This window comes from Rhodofomes roseus (genome assembly GCF_022264815.1).
Source record: "Rhodofomes roseus strain CIRM-BRFM 1785 chromosome Unknown C8Q71scaffold_3, whole genome shotgun sequence".
NCBI lineage: Eukaryota > Fungi > Basidiomycota > Agaricomycetes > Polyporales > Fomitopsidaceae > Rhodofomes > Rhodofomes roseus.
Window position 1 is genome coordinate 1,625,780 of NW_025952959.1, and position 17,682 is coordinate 1,643,461.

General features: G+C 55.9%; 7 protein-coding genes across 7 annotated transcripts; 2 read left to right on the plus strand and 5 right to left on the minus strand.

Annotated features, from left to right (window-relative positions):
- On the minus strand, positions 1-2,184 carry C8Q71DRAFT_829192 (FAD binding domain-containing protein). The gene is made up of 2 exons (XM_047926339.1): positions 1,165-2,184; positions 1-1,113 (listed from the first exon to the last, which is right to left on the minus strand). The coding sequence occupies exons 1-2, from the start codon at positions 1,870-1,872 to the stop codon at positions 253-255; spliced, it is 1,569 nt and encodes a 522-aa protein (XP_047783197.1). The 5' UTR covers positions 1,873-2,184; the 3' UTR covers positions 1-252.
- Positions 2,185-2,532: 348 nt separating this feature from the next.
- C8Q71DRAFT_854254 (NAD(P)-binding protein) lies at positions 2,533-3,669 on the plus strand (the record flags this gene model as incomplete). Its single annotated transcript, XM_047927020.1, has 5 exons — positions 2,533-2,744; positions 2,803-2,895; positions 2,950-3,220; positions 3,281-3,486; positions 3,552-3,669. The coding sequence occupies 5 exons, from the start codon at positions 2,533-2,535 to the stop codon at positions 3,667-3,669; spliced, it is 900 nt and encodes a 299-aa protein (XP_047783198.1).
- Positions 3,670-3,791: 122 nt separating this feature from the next.
- On the minus strand, positions 3,792-5,554 carry C8Q71DRAFT_353213 (uncharacterized protein). The gene is made up of 2 exons (XM_047918022.1): positions 5,472-5,554; positions 3,792-5,408 (listed from the first exon to the last, which is right to left on the minus strand). The coding sequence occupies exon 2, from the start codon at positions 5,256-5,258 to the stop codon at positions 3,915-3,917; it is 1,344 nt and encodes a 447-aa protein (XP_047783199.1). The 5' UTR covers positions 5,259-5,408; positions 5,472-5,554; the 3' UTR covers positions 3,792-3,914.
- A 494-nt stretch (positions 5,555-6,048) lies between these two features.
- Positions 6,049-7,464, minus strand: C8Q71DRAFT_353218 (uncharacterized protein). Its single transcript, XM_047918023.1, has 6 exons — positions 7,392-7,464; positions 7,254-7,340; positions 7,160-7,205; positions 6,954-7,103; positions 6,269-6,901; positions 6,049-6,204 (listed from the first exon to the last, which is right to left on the minus strand). The coding sequence occupies exons 2-5, from the start codon at positions 7,261-7,263 to the stop codon at positions 6,307-6,309; spliced, it is 801 nt and encodes a 266-aa protein (XP_047783200.1). The 5' UTR covers positions 7,264-7,340; positions 7,392-7,464; the 3' UTR covers positions 6,049-6,204; positions 6,269-6,306.
- Positions 7,465-9,160: 1,696 nt separating this feature from the next.
- Positions 9,161-10,212, plus strand: C8Q71DRAFT_353236 (uncharacterized protein). Its single transcript, XM_047918024.1, has 2 exons — positions 9,161-9,377; positions 9,428-10,212. The coding sequence occupies exons 1-2, from the start codon at positions 9,248-9,250 to the stop codon at positions 9,961-9,963; spliced, it is 666 nt and encodes a 221-aa protein (XP_047783201.1). The 5' UTR covers positions 9,161-9,247; the 3' UTR covers positions 9,964-10,212.
- Positions 10,213-10,284: 72 nt separating this feature from the next.
- C8Q71DRAFT_739340 (uncharacterized protein) lies at positions 10,285-14,887 on the minus strand. Its single transcript, XM_047922709.1, has 14 exons — positions 14,611-14,887; positions 13,504-14,558; positions 13,112-13,444; positions 12,955-13,057; positions 12,773-12,902; positions 12,533-12,721; positions 12,374-12,472; positions 12,206-12,319; positions 12,063-12,158; positions 11,925-12,014; positions 11,285-11,872; positions 11,090-11,228; positions 10,937-11,035; positions 10,285-10,884 (listed from the first exon to the last, which is right to left on the minus strand). The coding sequence occupies exons 1-14, from the start codon at positions 14,612-14,614 to the stop codon at positions 10,600-10,602; spliced, it is 3,324 nt and encodes a 1,107-aa protein (XP_047783202.1). The 5' UTR covers positions 14,615-14,887; the 3' UTR covers positions 10,285-10,599.
- Positions 14,888-15,283: 396 nt separating this feature from the next.
- C8Q71DRAFT_700944 (glycoside hydrolase family 16 protein) lies at positions 15,284-17,354 on the minus strand (the record flags this gene model as incomplete). Its single annotated transcript, XM_047920158.1, has 7 exons — positions 15,284-15,374; positions 15,425-15,569; positions 15,625-15,652; positions 15,705-16,310; positions 16,360-16,557; positions 16,608-17,216; positions 17,268-17,354. 7 exons carry the CDS (start codon positions 17,352-17,354, stop codon positions 15,284-15,286), a joined length of 1,764 nt encoding a protein of 587 aa, XP_047783203.1.
- Between the last annotated feature and the right edge of the window lie 328 nt (positions 17,355-17,682).

Sequence of the window (17,682 nt, forward strand, 5' to 3'; positions counted from 1 at the left end):
AGCCTCAAGGGGCAACGGGGTTCTATGACACGCAACTCACCTGGCAGCACGCCGAAGATGCGCACGATTGTTGACCATTATCGTGGCGCAACTGATGAACCTTGCAAATGATGCTACGTTGACATAGAATCGTTGATATCGCATGCGTCAGCAGTCCCTGAGGCATATAGTATCTACCTGGCAGACTAATGGCGACAAGGTGTCAGAAGTGTAACGAACCAAATGACATACGAACCCACATCGAACGTGCAGTCAGGCCCTTTGGGTGCGTAGCGCGGCCAACTTCGCAGCTTCCGCACCAGCCTTCCTCCCAAACACCGCCCCGGCCGTCAAGCCACTCCCGCCTGGGTAGTTGCCATAGAACAGTCCACCCACGACCTCTCCTGTGGCGAACAGGCCGCGAATCCGCTCGCCCTTCTCGTCCAAGACACCCGCCGTGTCCGGATCGATCGCGAGACCACCGAAGGTGAACGTGATTCCACATGCGACCTTGACTGCGAGGAACGGCGGCTGCTCGAGGGGAAGCGCCCAGTTCGACTTGGGCGGGTCGACGCTGGGTTGGGGCTGGGAAGAGACAGTCGACAGTCCGTCCTTGACGGCGGGGTCCCAGGTCTTGGAGGGGTTCTCGGCTTTGGACACGCGAACGGCGGCATTGTACGCCTCGACGGTGCGCACGAACGTAGCCTTGTCCTCCAAGCCCTTCTGCAAGAGGACCTCCGCGAGCTCCTCCATGCTCTGCGCCCAAATCTTCTCGACGATACCGTCGCCGTACTCCTCCTCCCGGAGCCACTCCACGGCCTCGCTGTCCCACACCTGAAACGCGTACCCGCCCGGCTGGTGCAAGATTGCGCGCCCGAACTTCGCGTAGGTGTAGTTGCGGAAGTCCTCGCCCTCGTCGACGAAGCGCTGCCCGCGCGCATTGATCATGATGCCAAGCGGGTAGCCAGACTTGGTGAACTGGTTGCTGAGCACGCGGTCGCCGCAGTCGGGCTGTGCGTTGGCGTCCCAGCACGTAGAGTGGCAGCCAGACGCGGAGAAGTCCCCGGTGAGCGAGGCGTTCACAGGGCGTGTGAGGGCAAACCCGTCGCCAGTGTTATAAGGTGTGCCTCGGACCTACAGAATTGTCGTGAGCAGGTTATCAGCGGCGTAGTTCATGCGGCTAACCTTGGCTCGAGTCCAATCTTGGCTCATGTACTTCCCGCGAAGTTCGGCGCTTGACTCGAAGCCGCCGCAGGCAAGAACGACTGCAGGCGCGTGGAGGGTGACCCTCTGGCCGTCGCGTTCGACAACTAAGCCGACCACGGTCCCGTCGTGTGCAACGAGTTCGACAGCGGGGGCTTCGAACCACGTCTCGACACCAGCCTTCTCTAGTGCGCGTCGATGGGCCGCTATGACGCCCTTACCCCCGTCCACAACACTGAGCACCATACCGCCCCAGAACTTCTGACGGCCGTTCACCAGGTACGCCTGGCGATTGAAGGAGAAAGTGAACGGCATGCCGACCTTCTGCGCCAACCACCCAATCGCGTTACGGGACCCGTCCACGACCGCCTTCACCATCGCAGGATTGCTCCGTCCATCCGAAAGGCGCACGATGTCGTCCGTGAACTGTTCGGCCGTGTATGGGTCCATGTCGATGGTCGCTGCAACCTCCGGCGTAACGTCCGTGACAATCGGAGAGAGGTCCTGCAGGCCGCCGTGGACAGTGCGGTGCGCACCTGCGGTGAAGTAGCCGTTTCCGCCCACCCATTCCTCGGGGCCCTTCTCGACAATGAGGACGCGTTTGCATCCAGCCTCGATAGCGGAGAGGGCGGCGCTGCTGCCAGCGTTTCCAGAGCCGACGACGATGCAATCATAGGAGTTCGCTGACATGATGAGTCTGGCCGTTTGGCTGCCTGTAGATGGATGGGTTTATATAGTCGCAGATTGCAGATACATCGAGGTTCGAGAGCATGGTGGGCAGACCAAGACCGTTGCCTGCTGGTCATGCTGACTCGATAGACATAGATCCGAGCGTGACTCTAGCTGATTGCTCATAATCGGACGAAGAACAACCGGGAGTCGTCGTCCGAACAGTAGGTGAGATTGCTCATACTGTGGTGAGGATGCGAAGGGTTCTCTACTGCATAGCAGGAATGTGCGGCGAGGAGAAGGAGGGCGGCGGAGGCGGCGGAGGCGAAGGCGAGCGTATGCGAGTACCTCCGAATTTGATGTCGAATTTGACTTTAGCGTGCGGCTACGGCGTTTAGACTCCTTCGCTCCGACTTGTCCTTGATCTCATCATCAACCATCCACTATGTACGCAAGTTTTCTGTGCGATCCGACAGTACTCTCTACATAGCACCCCGCGACCATTCTATCTAGGTTCCTGGCCCACAGGGGTGTCGGACATGCCGGCAACGGCCAGCAGCAGTGCGCGGGCCGGGTCTCCGTCCTCGAGGCCTCGGAAACGCCGTACGGCATCCACGATATCTCGAATCTCCTCAGCGACTCGACGACCCAGCTCGCTGACGGCCTACTAAGCTCTTCACTATGTCTAACCCACTGAGTCTTGAAAGCATGTTTGGCCTGCAGGGCCGTGTCGCCCTGGTCACCGGCGGCGGCAGCGGCATTGGATGGATGATCGCGAGCGGTCTTGCAACGAACGGCGCGAAGGTGTATATCACAGGGCGCAGGAAGCACAAGCTAGAGGAATCTGCTGCGTCTTTCAACCAGAGCAATCAAGGAAATGGTCTGATCGTCGCGTACGTTCAATCCCATCGAGATGCTTCAGTGTCCAGCGTGTTCTAAAGACGTATCCAGGCTAGAGATGGACGCGAGCGATCGCAAGAGCATCTCAGCTGCACAGGAGGTTGTCGCGTCGAAGGAAGGAAAGCTCCACATTCTCGTCAACAAGTGAGATCCTTTGTTGCTCCGGTATGATCCAAATCCAATTGACCTCCTCCACAGTGCAGGCCAGACCGGCCCTGTGTCACCATTCCTCGAGAACACCAGCGGGCCGGAGCATAAGGATCCCGAGACCCTCGGCCGCGCCTTGTTCAACAACGAATCCTTCGAGGGATGGGCAGACGTCTACAAGATCAACACCTTCTCGATCTATTTTGTCACCACCGCGTTCCTCGGGCTACTGGCCAAGGGCAGCGCAGACGTCGAAAGGTGGACATCGAGCGTTATCAACGTCACCAGTATCAGCGGGATTATCAAGCTCGCGCAAAATCACGTACGTCCATAGCCCCGTTTACCTACCTAGCCGCGTGCTGAGTGCACCTATGGGCGCCAGTTCGGATACAACAGCTCGAAGGCCGCTGCTTCCCACCTCACCAAGATGCTGGCAACGGAGCTCGCCCTAAAAAAGATCCCCGTCCGCGTATGCAGCGTCGCTCCAGGCGTGTACGAGTCCGAGATGACATATGGGACCATTGGGCCCGACTTGGTGAACGTGGTAGGCAAGGGTTTGATTCCCGTACCAGAGAACAGACCCGGCACGTGAGTCGTCTTCAGATCCTTCTCCTCCGCGTGCATGGGGCTGAGTCTCTATCTGTTTTGGACAGCGCTGAGGAGGTCGCTGGGACGGTGATCTACCTCGTCTCCAAGGCTGGGTGCTACACCAACGGCCAAGAGATCGCCGTTGATGGTGGATACACAGCCGTCAACCCTTCTGTGCGCTAGCATGGCATACCAAGGTCATCTCGAAGCTCCTTGTCAGTTGAATCTGCGTGCTGTCGTGATCTATCCAGAGGTATATACATTTGCATAGAATGAGGTGCATTGGCTGTCCTGATGTTGTACAGTACGTGATGATGCATGTATCGAATCGCAAACGCGTGTCAAGGATGCTGAATAGGGTATCGTGACTATGGGTGTGTGATGCACAGATTGCCAAGTCCGAAGGGGGTCCAAGCTCCCGCGGTCCTTCATATCTGACGATACAACACCTTCCTCTGGGCCGTATTCTCGCTTCTAGTTCCTGCAGGCCATATTCTCACGTCCATGCCCAGCGTCCCTAGCTTCCCTAAGGCGGTGGGTCCAATCCCTGGACAGTCCCGAATCAGGATAGTCTCGATGCCGTGCCTGCTCCACCCGGGCTTCAAGCGGAACGCCTGTACAATGTCTTCAGCGGCGAGCAGATCGCATCCGATCACCTCCAGTAGCTTCAGCCTCGACGCGAGACTCGTATGCGCGCGCCTCGCGTACAAGTTCTCTGCAAGCCCGACCAAGAATGGACCTGTCACACGCACGCCCTTCAACGTCAGGTGGCGCAACCGCGGCAAGCTCAGCAGAAGTGGGAAGATGAAGCGCGGATCGAGCCATCCGTGCTCGATATGCAGGACCTCCAGCGCAGGGAGTGGCGGGAGGACCCGCGAAACATGCCGGAGATGCGGGAACAGCGACGGGCGATGAAAAGGGTAGGTAGAGTAGAGCCGGAGGGTGCGCAGAGCCGGACAAGAGGCGTGCGCCAGGACCGTCAAGAACGCGTTCGGGATCCCGGGGCCCTCGACGGTCAGTACGAGCGTGAGGAGGCGCGGGAGGGCCACCGTGAGCGGTACGGAGTGCGACGCCACAGAGTGCGAGTCGCCCCGCCACGGGAACGAAAGGCGCAACTCGTACAGGCGTGCGGAGACGCGGAGCATCGCGAGCACCTCCGCCGCGGCGTCCTGCCCCCGAGTGAAGCCGTGGTGCGTATAGTCCAGGTACTCGAGGTCCTGGAAGAGCGAGCGGGCCCAGGTCAGGCGGATCCCGCAGAGCGTGACGCGCCGCAGTCTCGGCGCGCTGCCGTTGAAGAGCAGGAACTCCCGCGTGTCGTCGTTGCCTGGGTAAATCAGGATCAGCTCTCGCATGGAGGGCGCGTGCGCGGCGGGGCCTTGCACGAAACAGGCGGACAGGGCCGCGTTCCAGAGAAGTGGTGCGTACGCGTCGAACCTGATGTCGAGGCTTCTCCAGCGCGGTATCAGTGGCGTGACGATGCTCAGGTACTGCATAACTGTGTACGCGTCGAGGATCGGCATGACGACCACGTCGCCGAAATCCTGGGGATGCGGAGCGAGCTGGATATCGAGCGTGCAGGCCTTCGCGCGGAGGATGCGTTGCTGCCACATGTGCAGCCTGCCATCGAGCACGACACGCCGCCACAGAGCGGGCGTGTGGAGGGCCAATGCGCGCCAGGCCCTGCATACGTGCGAGACGGCCAGTGGAAGCATGAAGTCATCCTCGGAGCCTAGGACGAAGACGTGCGCGAGGAGCTCGGCAGGGAGGCTCATGACGGGATGGTCTCTGCGGTAGCGAGATCGGGAGTGGCTATGCCCACGAGACAGAGATCTCCGCGAAGGTATGCCTGCGTCGAGTACGGACTTAGCCAATGGCAACCAGGTATACGTGCATCTCACGTACCGACGTCCGAATCCCGTCTCCTAGTACAAACCCGGTAAGCGTTGCTTCTAGTCGAATGAGATGCGTGTTCGATAAAGACTCACTCTGTTCCATATATCGACTTGACCGCATCAACGACCGAACGTGTGAACTCGTGACGACGAGCACGCTTGAAGATAGAGGGCATGACAGAACGTACAGCAGTGGGCGGGAAGTGCGCTACCTACTCGCGCATCTTGTAGCAACGCAGGGGCGCAGATGGCCAGCGCAGGACAAAAGGCAACCGTTCAGACGATGCAATGCGATGGCAGCGCCTGAACGGGCGGGCTGAACTCTGCAAGGCAGTGGCTGATCGTGAGCCATACAATCCGCTGGTGCTGAGATGAGCTGCAATCGATATCCCTGTGACAATGGGCTCTCCTATCCGCGGGACATGTTTCCGGAAACAGCACGTAAAGGAGCCCACGGCCTAAGCGCTGCAACATCAAAATATGGGTTGCTGGGCTCTGGAGGCATGGATCCAGCTGGATCCGGACCGCGGAGGATGCACCTTAAGGCGGTAAGCCGGGCCTGAGATGACTGCGTCTGGTTGACGATGCATGCGTGGTTTTGTAGCTTGATAGTCCACAGATCGTCCGGGTACATTTCACTCAGGACAGACTGTAAGAGATGAGAAGTGGGGTCGCGAGCTCGAGGCGGCACACCGTGACGGAGAAAACATCAAGTGATTGAGGATCACTTCCACGTGAAATGAGTTCACCAACTGATACAGTGTGTCATTGTGAGTACTATCAAGGCCTCACGGAGCTGACGAGCGCCGCCGCCTGGGCCTGAATGCTGTCCAGATCACAAACGAAGTGAGTACCAATCATTGCAATTATATACGATGGAGGGCACGTACAAGATCCCCTGATATGTGCGCGGCGTTGAGTAGGTGCTTCATTCCTCTGCTTCTTCTGGGGGCAGCATGTCGAGAATACGTTGAAGCGGCTTCGCCCTTCGTAGTGGCACCGGAGGCCTTCCTTGCCCAGCTCCCACCGCCGAGTTCTCTCGAAGGACCCGGCATTTCATCATTTCAACGTGTCGTTTGACGGAGTCGAGTCGAGATAGTTCCTTATTACAATGAGGGCATACCTTCGCACCAATTCGGAGGTGTACGTCACACACATGCTTTGCCAGTCCACCAGCTCGTAAGCTAGTAGAGCATGGGGTTCCGCCTAGCTCGGTCCACCCGCATGTGAAGGATTGCGAGGACCGAGGCGCCACGCCGTGGTTCTCCTGGAGATGTTGCTTGATTGTCTTCACAGATATCGCGCCATGCAACATGAGACCACAGCCGCCGTAGCGGCATATAAGGATCTTGGGGTCACCATCCTGTGCGACCCCTGTGATCCCACTCGTTGCCGTCATTGGATTGACAGAATCCGCCGGTGGGGGTAGGTTTGGTTCTGTCCAAGCTTCGTCATGAGGCATATCGACTGGATATGCTGCCTGATGATCCGCTCCCAGCGCCTGGCGGCGGCTCTGCATGTCGCTGATGCCTGGTTCAGTATGCCATTACGCAGGGTACTGATGGCAAGACGTACCAAAGGTACCCCGTTAGAGCATCAATTGCTCTATCAAGTAGCGGCGTGCTCGCAGTGGCGCAAATCCCTCGTAGGGCGGTCTTGATGATATCGAGGAGTTTGTTAACCTCGAAATCCTTGCTTGGTTCATCGGTCAATTGCGTATGATGGCTGATTGTGTCATGTGAGCCAATCGGCAATGAGCATAAAGACAATGCTTACAGTACCACATCCGGGAGCTGGGGCGGTCGAGGCTGTAGAGACGAAGAAGGCCTAACAAGAGTCAACTTGACATCGCCTAGCCACGATGTCGGCACTTACGGAGCATCATGCGCAAGAGGCGCTAGTTTAAGGATGTCAAAAGTGTCGTAATGAATACGATCGACATGTGCCTCGGAGCCGGTAAACCTTGCAAGCAACGCGTCAGTCCATGAGTGACAAGGTGTAGCATCATCGTACCGACTGGTGGAGTCCTCAAATGGTATTGAGAGCCATTGTGGGTCCAAAGACCCATCAAAACCTCCGTACATGCCGGTGTACCCAGAAGCGAGCGTCGGAGGAGGCCTGTATGAGTCTGTGATCAGCACTACACCGAAAGGATGTTTAGTAAGTCGCGCGTACGGCTGCGTTCCTTCCCACTTCATTGACCCATCGGTCGTGTATTCTTCCACTCTGGGTGATGTCGCCAGGGTGATGGCGACGCCTGCGTGAGTGTCGGCGTGGGCGTCGCCACCTGCCCTGCATCACAGTCCCAATCAACATAGTACAGAGATGATGTGCGTCGTGGCTTACCATGCTATCTCACTTGCCGCACCTAGCTGGTTCCTCCCGAACGCGTGTTCGTCCCTCAGCGAGTGCAGATCCTCTAGAAGACGGGAGTCCATGACGCGAGTTAGCCGAGACGCATGGCTGCGCTTATATTTCTTCCGTCAACACAGACCACAAAGCGGTAAAGCTTCTCGTATCCACGCGGTGGGTCGAAAGTTGTGTAAGGAGATGTTCTATAGCGCTCGCCATCGCACGAGACCAGTCAACACTACGAGCAGAGAGTTTTCCCGTCCGCGATGACAGCTCGTCTGGAAAGAAGCGGGTGACATAGGTGATGAGGTGGACCCACAAACTGCGGAATGACACACCACCGGTCCAATCGTTCCCTCGCCTCGGGACCACAAGGTGATGGTCGATTGGCTATTGCACGTACTGCATCTGTGCCCCTTGGGCCATGTAACATGGTCTCGCATCAGCTTCGCGTTCGGATGACAAAAGCCCTATAACCCACCTTGTGTAAGTTTCTCCATGTGTGGACTTTTATTAAGTTCGAAACCTTATATGATCATATGATAGACCGTACAGAACGCCCAGACTTAAAGTTTGAACGGTGATCGCTTCGATTCTCACTGAGGGGTTGCTCCATGCAGTGATGCGCCGGATTCGACAGCCTAAGACTCAAGAACGGTCAGTACACTCAGGCTCAGCATATGACTGCACCGGTGACACAGTGTACTACGTACATTACCAGATAAGTATGCCCCTTTTGGATACGTGTGGCATCCACGGCTTGTGGCGTAGACAGTAGTAGTAGGTGCCGCCGCCGAGTCCACCGCCGGGCCCAGCCTACCGTTTCCGCACACCTCTTATCAAACGCAGTCTCGATAGCTGAGCATGGCTTGTGCCAAATAGTCAACTTTCTACTGATAGCGCCCGTCCACCCAGTGGTACGCAGAGCTTCCGCAGAGTTCTGCCATATTAAAATGTTACTAACGCTGTGCGCTCGAGGCCCACATGTGGATGGGTTATTGTCCACATGTGGGATGAGATGTGTGTCACCGACTGCATTTTGTTCTCAAGCAGCTCAAGGCGAGTCATCGGGGAAATGGTGCGACGCGAGCGCATTCATCGCATACTATAAAGGTTTGAGGTGTGCACCCACGGCGACGTCAGTCGCAGAAACTCCCATCAACGCCGCTACACTGGCAGACTCGTCTGAGCTCCCATCATGTCGTACATGGATCTTCAGATCCAAATGCGCTGGTCCTCAACCCCGTCTAGGTATGCCCGCCACACTCAAGACTTGCATCATTAATAACTCACCTTGAACCGTGAAGCTCTTCAACCCCTGCATTGGAGGTCTCCTCGGTAGACAGCGCCGTGATCATTGTCGCAACTCACGCAGCGCAAAACTTCAGACAGAGGTAGAGTTTGCTGACCTTAACGTCCTTCATGTTGACTCACTGCCATCAGCGTTCCAATGGGCGATGGAACGTGGTACGCTATGAGGGCTTGGTGTAAGATACGGGAGCCTCCGCCACCGTCGTATGCATCGCATGGATTTTCCGAGACATTGGAGCATGAGCAACAGCCAACGGCCCATCTTGCGGTGGCAGATAATGCCGTTGCCTCTTCGCCGCTCCGTTCTTCAGCAACATGGACAAACGGTGAAACTCAGTAAGAGGGTTTTACATGATCAATCGGAAGCGCTCGCTCACCGCTGCTAGAAACCCTGCGTCATCTGGGATCCGCCACTGCTGTTCAGAGGGCGGCAATCCAGACGATTCCATGGAAGACTCTGAGGGAGAGGATTCTGAAGAGGATTCCGATGCAGAGAGCGTCCAGGGGGACAACGGCGGTCGGTCTTGTCCATTTGACAATGCCTGCGGGAGATATCTGTCAGACGATTCTCTCGAAGCTATCCAGAGGCACGCGGTACAATATCATTGGCGGGATCTACAACCTCACGATGGGGAGTCGGTCAACCGTGGAACTTCCACCGATTCGGGCTATTCCAGTGACGCCACAATGGTCTCGGACTGACGGGATTGGTGGACCAAGGGCCTGGGTATCGTTCTGTTTCAAATCTGGCATTCGCTTCCGACAATCATTCTGGTATCCTCGTGGCCGATTAGTTCACAATATATATTACCGCTTCCTGTTCGACCAAACCGGAGCCCCGGTTGAGGGTACGTATTTCGCCTCTTGCGGGCTTAATTGTCTGTCGCAGATTGTCCCTGGGACATGCGAAGGCAATTTCTGAGAACGAAGTAATGAACGGCACAAACAACCTCTCCGATTCCTCTCTCGTCCAGGTCAGGACGCCACGGGCGGGCGCCCGGAGATGTCCCGAGGCGCTGGAATCATTGATACAATCATAGTGACTGGCATGTCTGGCGTACCATATGGCTCTCAAATCATCATATACTTCGGTTCCAAGTCATGCGTTTGGAAGATGGAGACCTCGGGCCTGTATGAGAGGGTATATGTCTCGATCAGAGATCAATTCTTGGCTATGCACGTCCACGTACCACTGCCTTTGGTTCGATGAGAACGGCGTTGAGTGAGATACTCAAAGCGTGACGTAAGAGACTCGAATCGTTCCTCGAGTCTCGAGCGACTGACAGCGAGCCTGAGCAGTTCTGCTGCACACCGCATCCACGAGGAGTTCCTCCAAGTAGGGAAAAATACATTCACGACAAGCAGCATTGCGTCACAGCAAGTGAAAGATAGAGCATGCACGAAGCAGTAAACAGAGAAAGTCGGATGTTGTAGCTACATGAAGTAGGGCACTGTAGAGTATTAGCACATGCGTACGGTTGATGACTCACGAAATGCGATGAATGCAAAGTCCACGGTTGAAGATTGTGTCTACATACTAGGAATTGACTAGGGAACGTTAACGTTGTGCTCGCCCCCGAGGTTTCGAAATCGTGGTCGTATCCTCGATGATCACTTCGTCATCCGAATCGTCGATCACAGTCGGATCAGGTCCGCCTGACGGCGTGTCAGAGGCATTGGAAGCATCCTTCTTGCGCGCCTCCTCCTTGGCTTGTCGCTCGGCCTTCCACGTCTCGCTCAGCGACAAGATACGTGCACGTAACTCGCCACGGAGCTTCCTAACCTCGTCGCCTTTCCAGTCAGTCTTGCGTTGCTCAGGCCCGTACCCTTTCCCCTTCTGTGACTGTAGATGGATCGGTACCTTGCTCAACGACGATGACGATGCAGAAGCTCACCAGAATGAGCTGGGTGTACCAATCAGGGTTCTCCATGAAGACCCGCATGAAGTGCAAGACGTAGACACCACAGTCGCAGTAGTTGGGTTGACTAGGGACCTGAGACACGGCACTGTGAGTACCAACTCCAGATGTGCGGATACATGTACTGACATAGGCAAGTTTGCGGATCGAGTTCCGAGACTGCTCCACGCCTTTCTTGTCTTTCGCCTCGAGTTGCAGATATCTTTCGAGGGTTGTCTGTGCCTGTGGATGCTTGCTTCCCAGTGAATCGAAGATGAATACCCGAGCGCTGCGACATTGATCATCAACCGAGGGTTATGGCGTCTGTTCGCAAAGAGTACCTACCATTTCTCAGACTCGGGGTTCGAAGAATTGATCCTGTTGTGGTCATCCTCCTCTATCCTGAGCACTGCGGTGTTCTCCGTATGTGTCGGTGACGTCGAGCCATAGAAGCTGGAAGGATCGACAGACATCTCGACGTCTTGGTCCGCATCAACGACATCAATGGGTTGCACAGGGACAGCCGGTGGCAAGTCTACAGTCATCGCCAGCGGGCTAGATGAGTTGGGATAGTCCAGGTGCATGTTCGCCAATTCTTCGAGGGCGTTGGCGTGGTAGTCTCCTCCCATAGCAGAAGGCGGTCGCGACTCGTCCGCATCCGCAGGGGGGGCTTGACCCCCAATCATGCCTTCTACCTCATCCTCCCCGCCACTAGTAGGCGATGGTGGGCATGAGTCCGGTACTACGTCGATGCCCGACGCATTGTTAGATGGCTGTGCTACGGTGTCGACCTGGGGCGCTGCTTCCTGCTCGTCGACAGCACCTGAGTCGCGTTTCCGTTTCCGGGTCATTGGCTTAGGTTGCTCAGTACTTGGGAGCGGCGGGAGGAGGACGTATTCGGGGTTGCAGATGATGGCAAGATACCAATGAAAACTGTACAGACTTCGGATAAGACTGATGTCAATAGACGAAGGATAACACCCACTGTTCGTTGATCGGGACGACGATGTATTTCTTCTGAAATAAGTCTACCTTCGACGTCCACTTGCGCACACTTTGATACCCCTCGTCTTTGCTGCCAAACTGTTAGCATGACATACACCATATTCAGCCGAAGACATACTCCTTGACATTCAACTTCTTGTAGAAGAATGAGCTGAATACGTGAACCTGTTCCGCGAAGCTAGGGTCCTTTTCCTTCAGGTCAGCTAGCCATAGCCTGCATACCATAAGCAACAATCTTAGCCCCGAAAGCTCGTCACATACTTAAGACCGAACTCGATGAGGGTATCGTTTAGATAACAGCCATCATCCAGGCGTCTCAGATCACTCTTGTTGATGTTGATCGCGCCCGCGCCCGACGGTGGATACACCAATATCCTGGTCGAGTGTATCTGAGCCGCTACATTTCAAGTTTCATAGAAACGCGCTTACAGTTCGTCAGGACCAGGGGAAGGACTTGGATCGGTGTTGAGGCGCGCCGATCGTCGTGTCGCAGTTGCTTCGCTATCTGTCTCCGATGGAGCTCCCGGGCTGTAGGAGAACAACGTGATTCAGTGTTAGTACGACGAGAAGAGTGACAATAGCACGTACAAATGAGGCCGAAAAGTTGTCCGCGTCTTAGTACCTTGGTTGGACAGCAACGTCGATATGTCCCCTTGCTGTTTCGAGGCATTCTGCCGCTTGGGACGGGCTGATGGAGCGATTGAAGACGCGGGTTCTTGCCACGCTAATGCAGCAGCAGACTTGACCTGCTCCCACCTTGCCTTCGCACCGTTACCACTGTTCGGACCTTCAGCATCGAAGCACACTCGAGCCCAGAGAGTCGCTTACTCCAAGTAATTCACTGCGACCTTCGAGAGTAAAGTCTCCAAAGATGTGGTAAGCATGCCGTAGGACTCTCGTATGCCTAGATACTTGGCCTTGAAGCTTAATGTAACCATGCCAAGGTTGCCTTTCGACCCTGTCCGATCACCGGACTCAGTACTACATTGTCTACAACACCAAGAACATACCTGGTTTGTATAGAAGTGAGTCATCTTGCTTATTGACTCGTGAAGGCGTGGGCTTGATAGAGACAACCAATGGTAGCTCCTCATTGAACGGCGTCTGTGTGTACTGCCAGTTGTCTGAGGACACTGGGACATCTCTATACGAGAACGTCAGGCTTACCATCCAGCTATTGAATTGTAAATGTAATTCATGCAGCACTTCCGCTTCAAACGGACTCTGTTCTCCGATAGGCTTGCGGACGTGCATACAATCGCTGCCTCTTTCCCAAGTCAACCAATAAAGCAGATCATCGTCTTCGTCCTCGCAGAATGTGCAACCCCAGGAGAAGCCTTCCAAAGGTAGAAGGAGGTCCTTGGGCGGGACGCCCTGGATCTTTTTTCGGGCTCTCGTGGAAGGTCCGGGCGTAGGTGCTCGCGTGGACTTGGCAATAGACGACTTCCCAAAGCCAGATGACCCAGCAAGAGGATCATTAGATGAGCCGAAAGACGTACGCTGTATGGACCATTATTTGTCGGGCTTCAAAGAACGGTTGGAGACGGTAGTAGACTTACCGGCTGTGCACCCTGGGTTGACTTGGGCTTCATGGCGTCCTTTCTACTGAGCTTCGAGTGTGCAGCGACGAGGTCGATGGTCCGCACTTCGCGTTCCGGTGGTGGATCGTGTGCTTTCTTTGGCCGACTTGACGGTACGAGGCTCAGTCCTGGTTCCTCCTTCGGCCGTTCATTTGGTCGAAAATCCGGTTCCTCACGGAATAGTAAGCGATTCCGCCGCACGATACCTTGGGGAGGCTGTGGACCCGGAATCCGCGATTGCGTGGGTTCGTCGGAGAAGCTCTCAATTTCCTCGATGCCGTCGCTATCATCACCGCCACCAGGATGCTCCCCTTTCTTATCCCGCTCGGCCGCAGCCACCTTTTCGCGTATACGGAGCGTCGCTGCGCCATCAGGGGCGCTCTGTCGACGTGACGATGATTGTTGACTACCGTTTGAGATGGTACGTGCTTCGTGCAGATCAAAGGAGTCTTCGCCGATGCAGTCTAGAGGGTCGGGACTGCCGTCCGAGGCGTCCCTACGGGTCTTGGGCGTCTGCATCAAGTTCTCTATGTGAGGAGCTTTGTACGCGTCGTCCTCATCGGTGATGTCAATGACCTCGGCGGGTGAGTTGTTCCACAGTTCGAGGTCGCGCCGTGAGCCTCGTCCATCGACCTCCTTGCCTGCAAGCGGACGGAATGTCGGAACATATGCGCTGAGCCATCTCATGGTATGTCTCGACGCCACATGTCTACTGACCTTTGTAAGACTTCGGTGGAAAGTACTTCGATGGGGCCAGACCGAGCATATCTCCTCCAGGCTTTCCTGCTCCAGGATGATTGAAAGCACCGCTGAGCCTGGGACGCTTGGCGGCAGGACCAACTGTAGTCTTCCGAGTGGGGAGCACAGTCGCTTGGGCAGTGCGATTGCCAGAGGGTCCTCCGCGGGTAGAGCTGTGCAGTGTGTCGCCCATGCGCCCGGCGAATGGGTTAGCAGCGCGAGCGGGTCCGGACATGCGAATATTACTATAGTTGCCAGGTATCTGGATCGGCATTGGCGTCTTCGATGCCCATGGACTTTGAGCTACTCGTGAGGCTCGTAAACAACATGAAGGAGGGTAGGACGCACTCATGCTGTGCCATGGAGCTAGAAGACGCAGGGGGTGCTAGACCATTCAACACTCGCGAGTTGCGGCGGTCGGTCGCGCTCATACCACTCATCGCGCCACAGAGAAGAGGCAGCACCGCAGGCCAGACACAGGATCGCCAGGAAATCGGAGGAAGCTAACAGAGATGTACGCAGGGCCACAGATGGCCGCGAAGGAGGTGCGGCGCGACTCGAAGGCGGCACGCCACATCGAAAAGCGTCGCGCACTCTCATCACCATATACGGAAGGTCGCCGCCGTCGAGCACAACGCCACCGCTGGACTCGACTTTCATCTCTGCGTGATGCATTCTATTCAGGCGGTATGGCCGATAGCATGGCGAGTCTCCAAGCAAATGAATGTCTACGTAACTACTATTTACATGCAGCGAGTAGCAGGTCGCTGTCCACTGTGGCCGCGATGGAGGACAGTGTAGAGCAGAAGCATGGAGGACGGAGCGGGTCCATGGGGGCCGGGCCCAGGGGAGATGCGGTGTTTAGTAGTGCTCAGTGATAAAGTAAACGAGTCCACCAATATAGATGCAAGTAATCGTGAGATGAAGCGTGCGACGAGGAACCACGGATGCTAGTACTATGCGAACACAGCGAGCTGTAAACGAAGACGCGGGGATGAATCGATGACTGCCGTCTGACTCATTAGCAACCGTTATACTGCGAATTCTTTGGCCAACTGTAGCCTGCTTCTGACCAAGTCGTGAGGTTGGGGTTCGAGTAAGCTTCCGCGTGCCTGGAAGAAATGGTCAGCGTTGCCTTGTATCGCCAAAATGATGCACGTACTTGTTGATGTAGTCTGCTGTGGGGTAGTTCGGAGGGTCGCACGTCGTACCATCCGAGACATCCGAACGCTGGTAAACGCGTACGTAGTCAATGTACATCTTCGATGGGAACTCCAAGTGCATCCAGTCTTGTGCTTGGAACGAAGCTGAGGCATGTCTGTCAGCTTCTGCCATTTGCGCATCGCAGGACGTAAGACTTACGAGACATTCCAAAGTTGATGATGATATACTTCATGGATGTCAGTAATATGAAGCATGCATAAGCAAGGCCGCTAACGCACCATGGGCTCCTCTGGGATCAGCCGCTGGCCAACTTCGGTCTTGGCGTCAGGACCGAGCGAGCCTGACGTGATCTTCCACGACTCAACACCGCTGCTATACCAGGTGATGAAACCAGCATCGCGGTCCTTCGGGTTCGAGTACCACTCATAACCGAAGGTCGCGTACTCCGAGTCATTGTAGACGGAGTTGTTGATGAACGTCAGACCAGAGACGGCCTGCTGGTACTGCGCTCCGAGGTACGTGTTGAATGACGTGATGGAGCTGTCGAAGATGGTTGTCACATCGGTGTCGGTGTCGAACTGGTATTGGTCGTCATACGGCGCAATCTGCATACTCTGCGAGGCCTGGCCCCTCCAGCCAGCCGCGACCTGTGCCTCGAAGATATCGATTTCAGGCACGCCACGACCGACGGAGGTAGACGGCCCCGGGTGGTCCTCGCCAGGACACGTGCAAGCGGAAGTCCTTTGACCTGGCTGAAAGCTGAGTCCTTCCGCTGCACTGGGGGTTCCGTTCGAGTATGTCTGATTTGGGAACGTTCCCACGTCGCAGCTGTCATACGAGTAAGGCCACATTCCCTGGGTCGTTGCTCCGTATCCAGCGTGGCCCTATTCAGCCATAAGCAAGCACAAGAGCAACGCAACGCATCGCACGCACCAAGTTACCCATCGTCCACACAGCGGGCCAGAATCCCGGAGCCTTTGGGGAGCCCGGTAGACTAACCTTGACCTCGATGTAACCGGTGGTGAAGCAAAACTTGTTCCAGGTCTGCAGCATAGAGCTCCGGAAGTTCAAGTTGTTGTTCTCGACCTCCTCCATGGTCAGGACCAACTTGCCGTCCGCAGTCGTTGCTTGCTGCACCGATGTCAGTCGCACGCAAAAATAGAACCAGGGATATGACTCACAGTCGGCGTGTACCACTCAATGTCACCTGTCGGCCAGTAGTTCATATCCACAGCCTCCCAGAAGGGGTCGTCCCCGGGCCAGAATGTCCGTCCAGGAGTCTCAAACTCATCACTGAAGACGAGGTCGTACTCCGTACCGTCCTTGGATGTGAACGTGTATACGTCATCCGGTGTATCGGTATCGATGAGCTTCGGGATAGCGAGGTTAGGGACCTGCCCTGAGCCGTTGATGCCTCCCAGGTTGAACCCAATCTTCTGCGGCTTGTCTGTCGTGAAATAGTGTATGATAGGGTACCCGGCGAATAGCGTGAGGAGCCCCGCTACGAGGATGATCAGTGCGGAAATGTTGATCCATCCTCGTGAGGAAAACGGATTGCACGTTCGCTCCAACGCTGCGTCGCGGACTGGGTCAGGGTTGTGTAGGGCATCGTCGAGCTCTGGGTCCTTGGTATCCCAGAGATACGGATATTGCTGCACGGTCGCCGTCCCGACCATGGGTGTGGCACTCCCCTTCTCCCCCGTCGTACCAATCGATGTTTCCGACGGCGCCGCGCTAAAGCGAGAGGATGTATACCGACCATTGGCGGCAACATTGAGGTTGGGATTATACTAGGCGTTGTTCAGCTATATCAATGACCACAGAATAGAACTGATACGCACCGAGTACGGACCATACCCTGAGCCTATTGCACCTGTTGCAACACCGTGCGTAGTATCGTTTCTTCCACTCGTCGAAGGTTGCGGCATGGCGTACGACTGAGATTGAGCCTGAGGCTGATGACGACTGCCGGTCTGCGGGCTCTGAGGGACCGCATAGTACTGCTGGGGCTGCCGGCGTGCAGGGGCGGCCATCGTGGTGGTGGAGAAAGCGCAACGCTGAGCGGCTGAATGCTGCGCGGCGCGCGCCACCCATTTCGCCGAGTTTGGTGTCAGCACTGCACTCCGCCGCCCACGTGATACAGATGCCGTCTCCTTGTATAGTCATTCATTACACGCATTGTATGCACTTCTTTAGACTCCGAAAGCTACTCTTCACTGGGTTCCTTCTCAGCCACAGTTATTCTTGTCTTTCCAC

Excerpts from the sequence above, each read along its gene's own strand:
- C8Q71DRAFT_829192 (XM_047926339.1), bottom strand. The coding sequence starts at position 1,872 with ATGTCAGCGAACTCCTATGATTGCATCGTCGTCGGCTCTGGAAACGCT. Across the intron at positions 1,114-1,164 it reads AAGATTGGACTCGAGCCAAG|GTCCGAGGCACACCTTATAA; the intron begins GTTAGCCGCATG and ends ACAATTCTGTAG.
- C8Q71DRAFT_353213 (XM_047918022.1), bottom strand. The coding sequence starts at position 5,258 with ATGAGCCTCCCTGCCGAGCTCCTCGCGCACGTCTTCGTCCTAGGCTCC.
- C8Q71DRAFT_353218 (XM_047918023.1), bottom strand. Across the intron at positions 7,104-7,159 it reads CGCCCCAGCTCCCGGATGTG|CCATCATACGCAATTGACCG; the intron begins GTACTGTAAGCA and ends TGACACAATCAG. Across the intron at positions 6,902-6,953 it reads GCTCTAACGGGGTACCTTTG|CGACATGCAGAGCCGCCGCC; the intron begins GTACGTCTTGCC and ends ACCAGGCATCAG.
- C8Q71DRAFT_353236 (XM_047918024.1), top strand. The coding sequence starts at position 9,248 with ATGCATCGCATGGATTTTCCGAGACATTGGAGCATGAGCAACAGCCAA. Across the intron at positions 9,378-9,427 it reads TGGACAAACGGTGAAACTCA|AAACCCTGCGTCATCTGGGA; the intron begins GTAAGAGGGTTT and ends CACCGCTGCTAG.
- C8Q71DRAFT_739340 (XM_047922709.1), bottom strand. Across the intron at positions 13,445-13,503 it reads CAACCCAGGGTGCACAGCCG|CGTACGTCTTTCGGCTCATC; the intron begins GTAAGTCTACTA and ends TGGTCCATACAG. Across the intron at positions 12,903-12,954 it reads CTCACTTCTATACAAACCAG|GGTCGAAAGGCAACCTTGGC; the intron begins GTATGTTCTTGG and ends GTGATCGGACAG.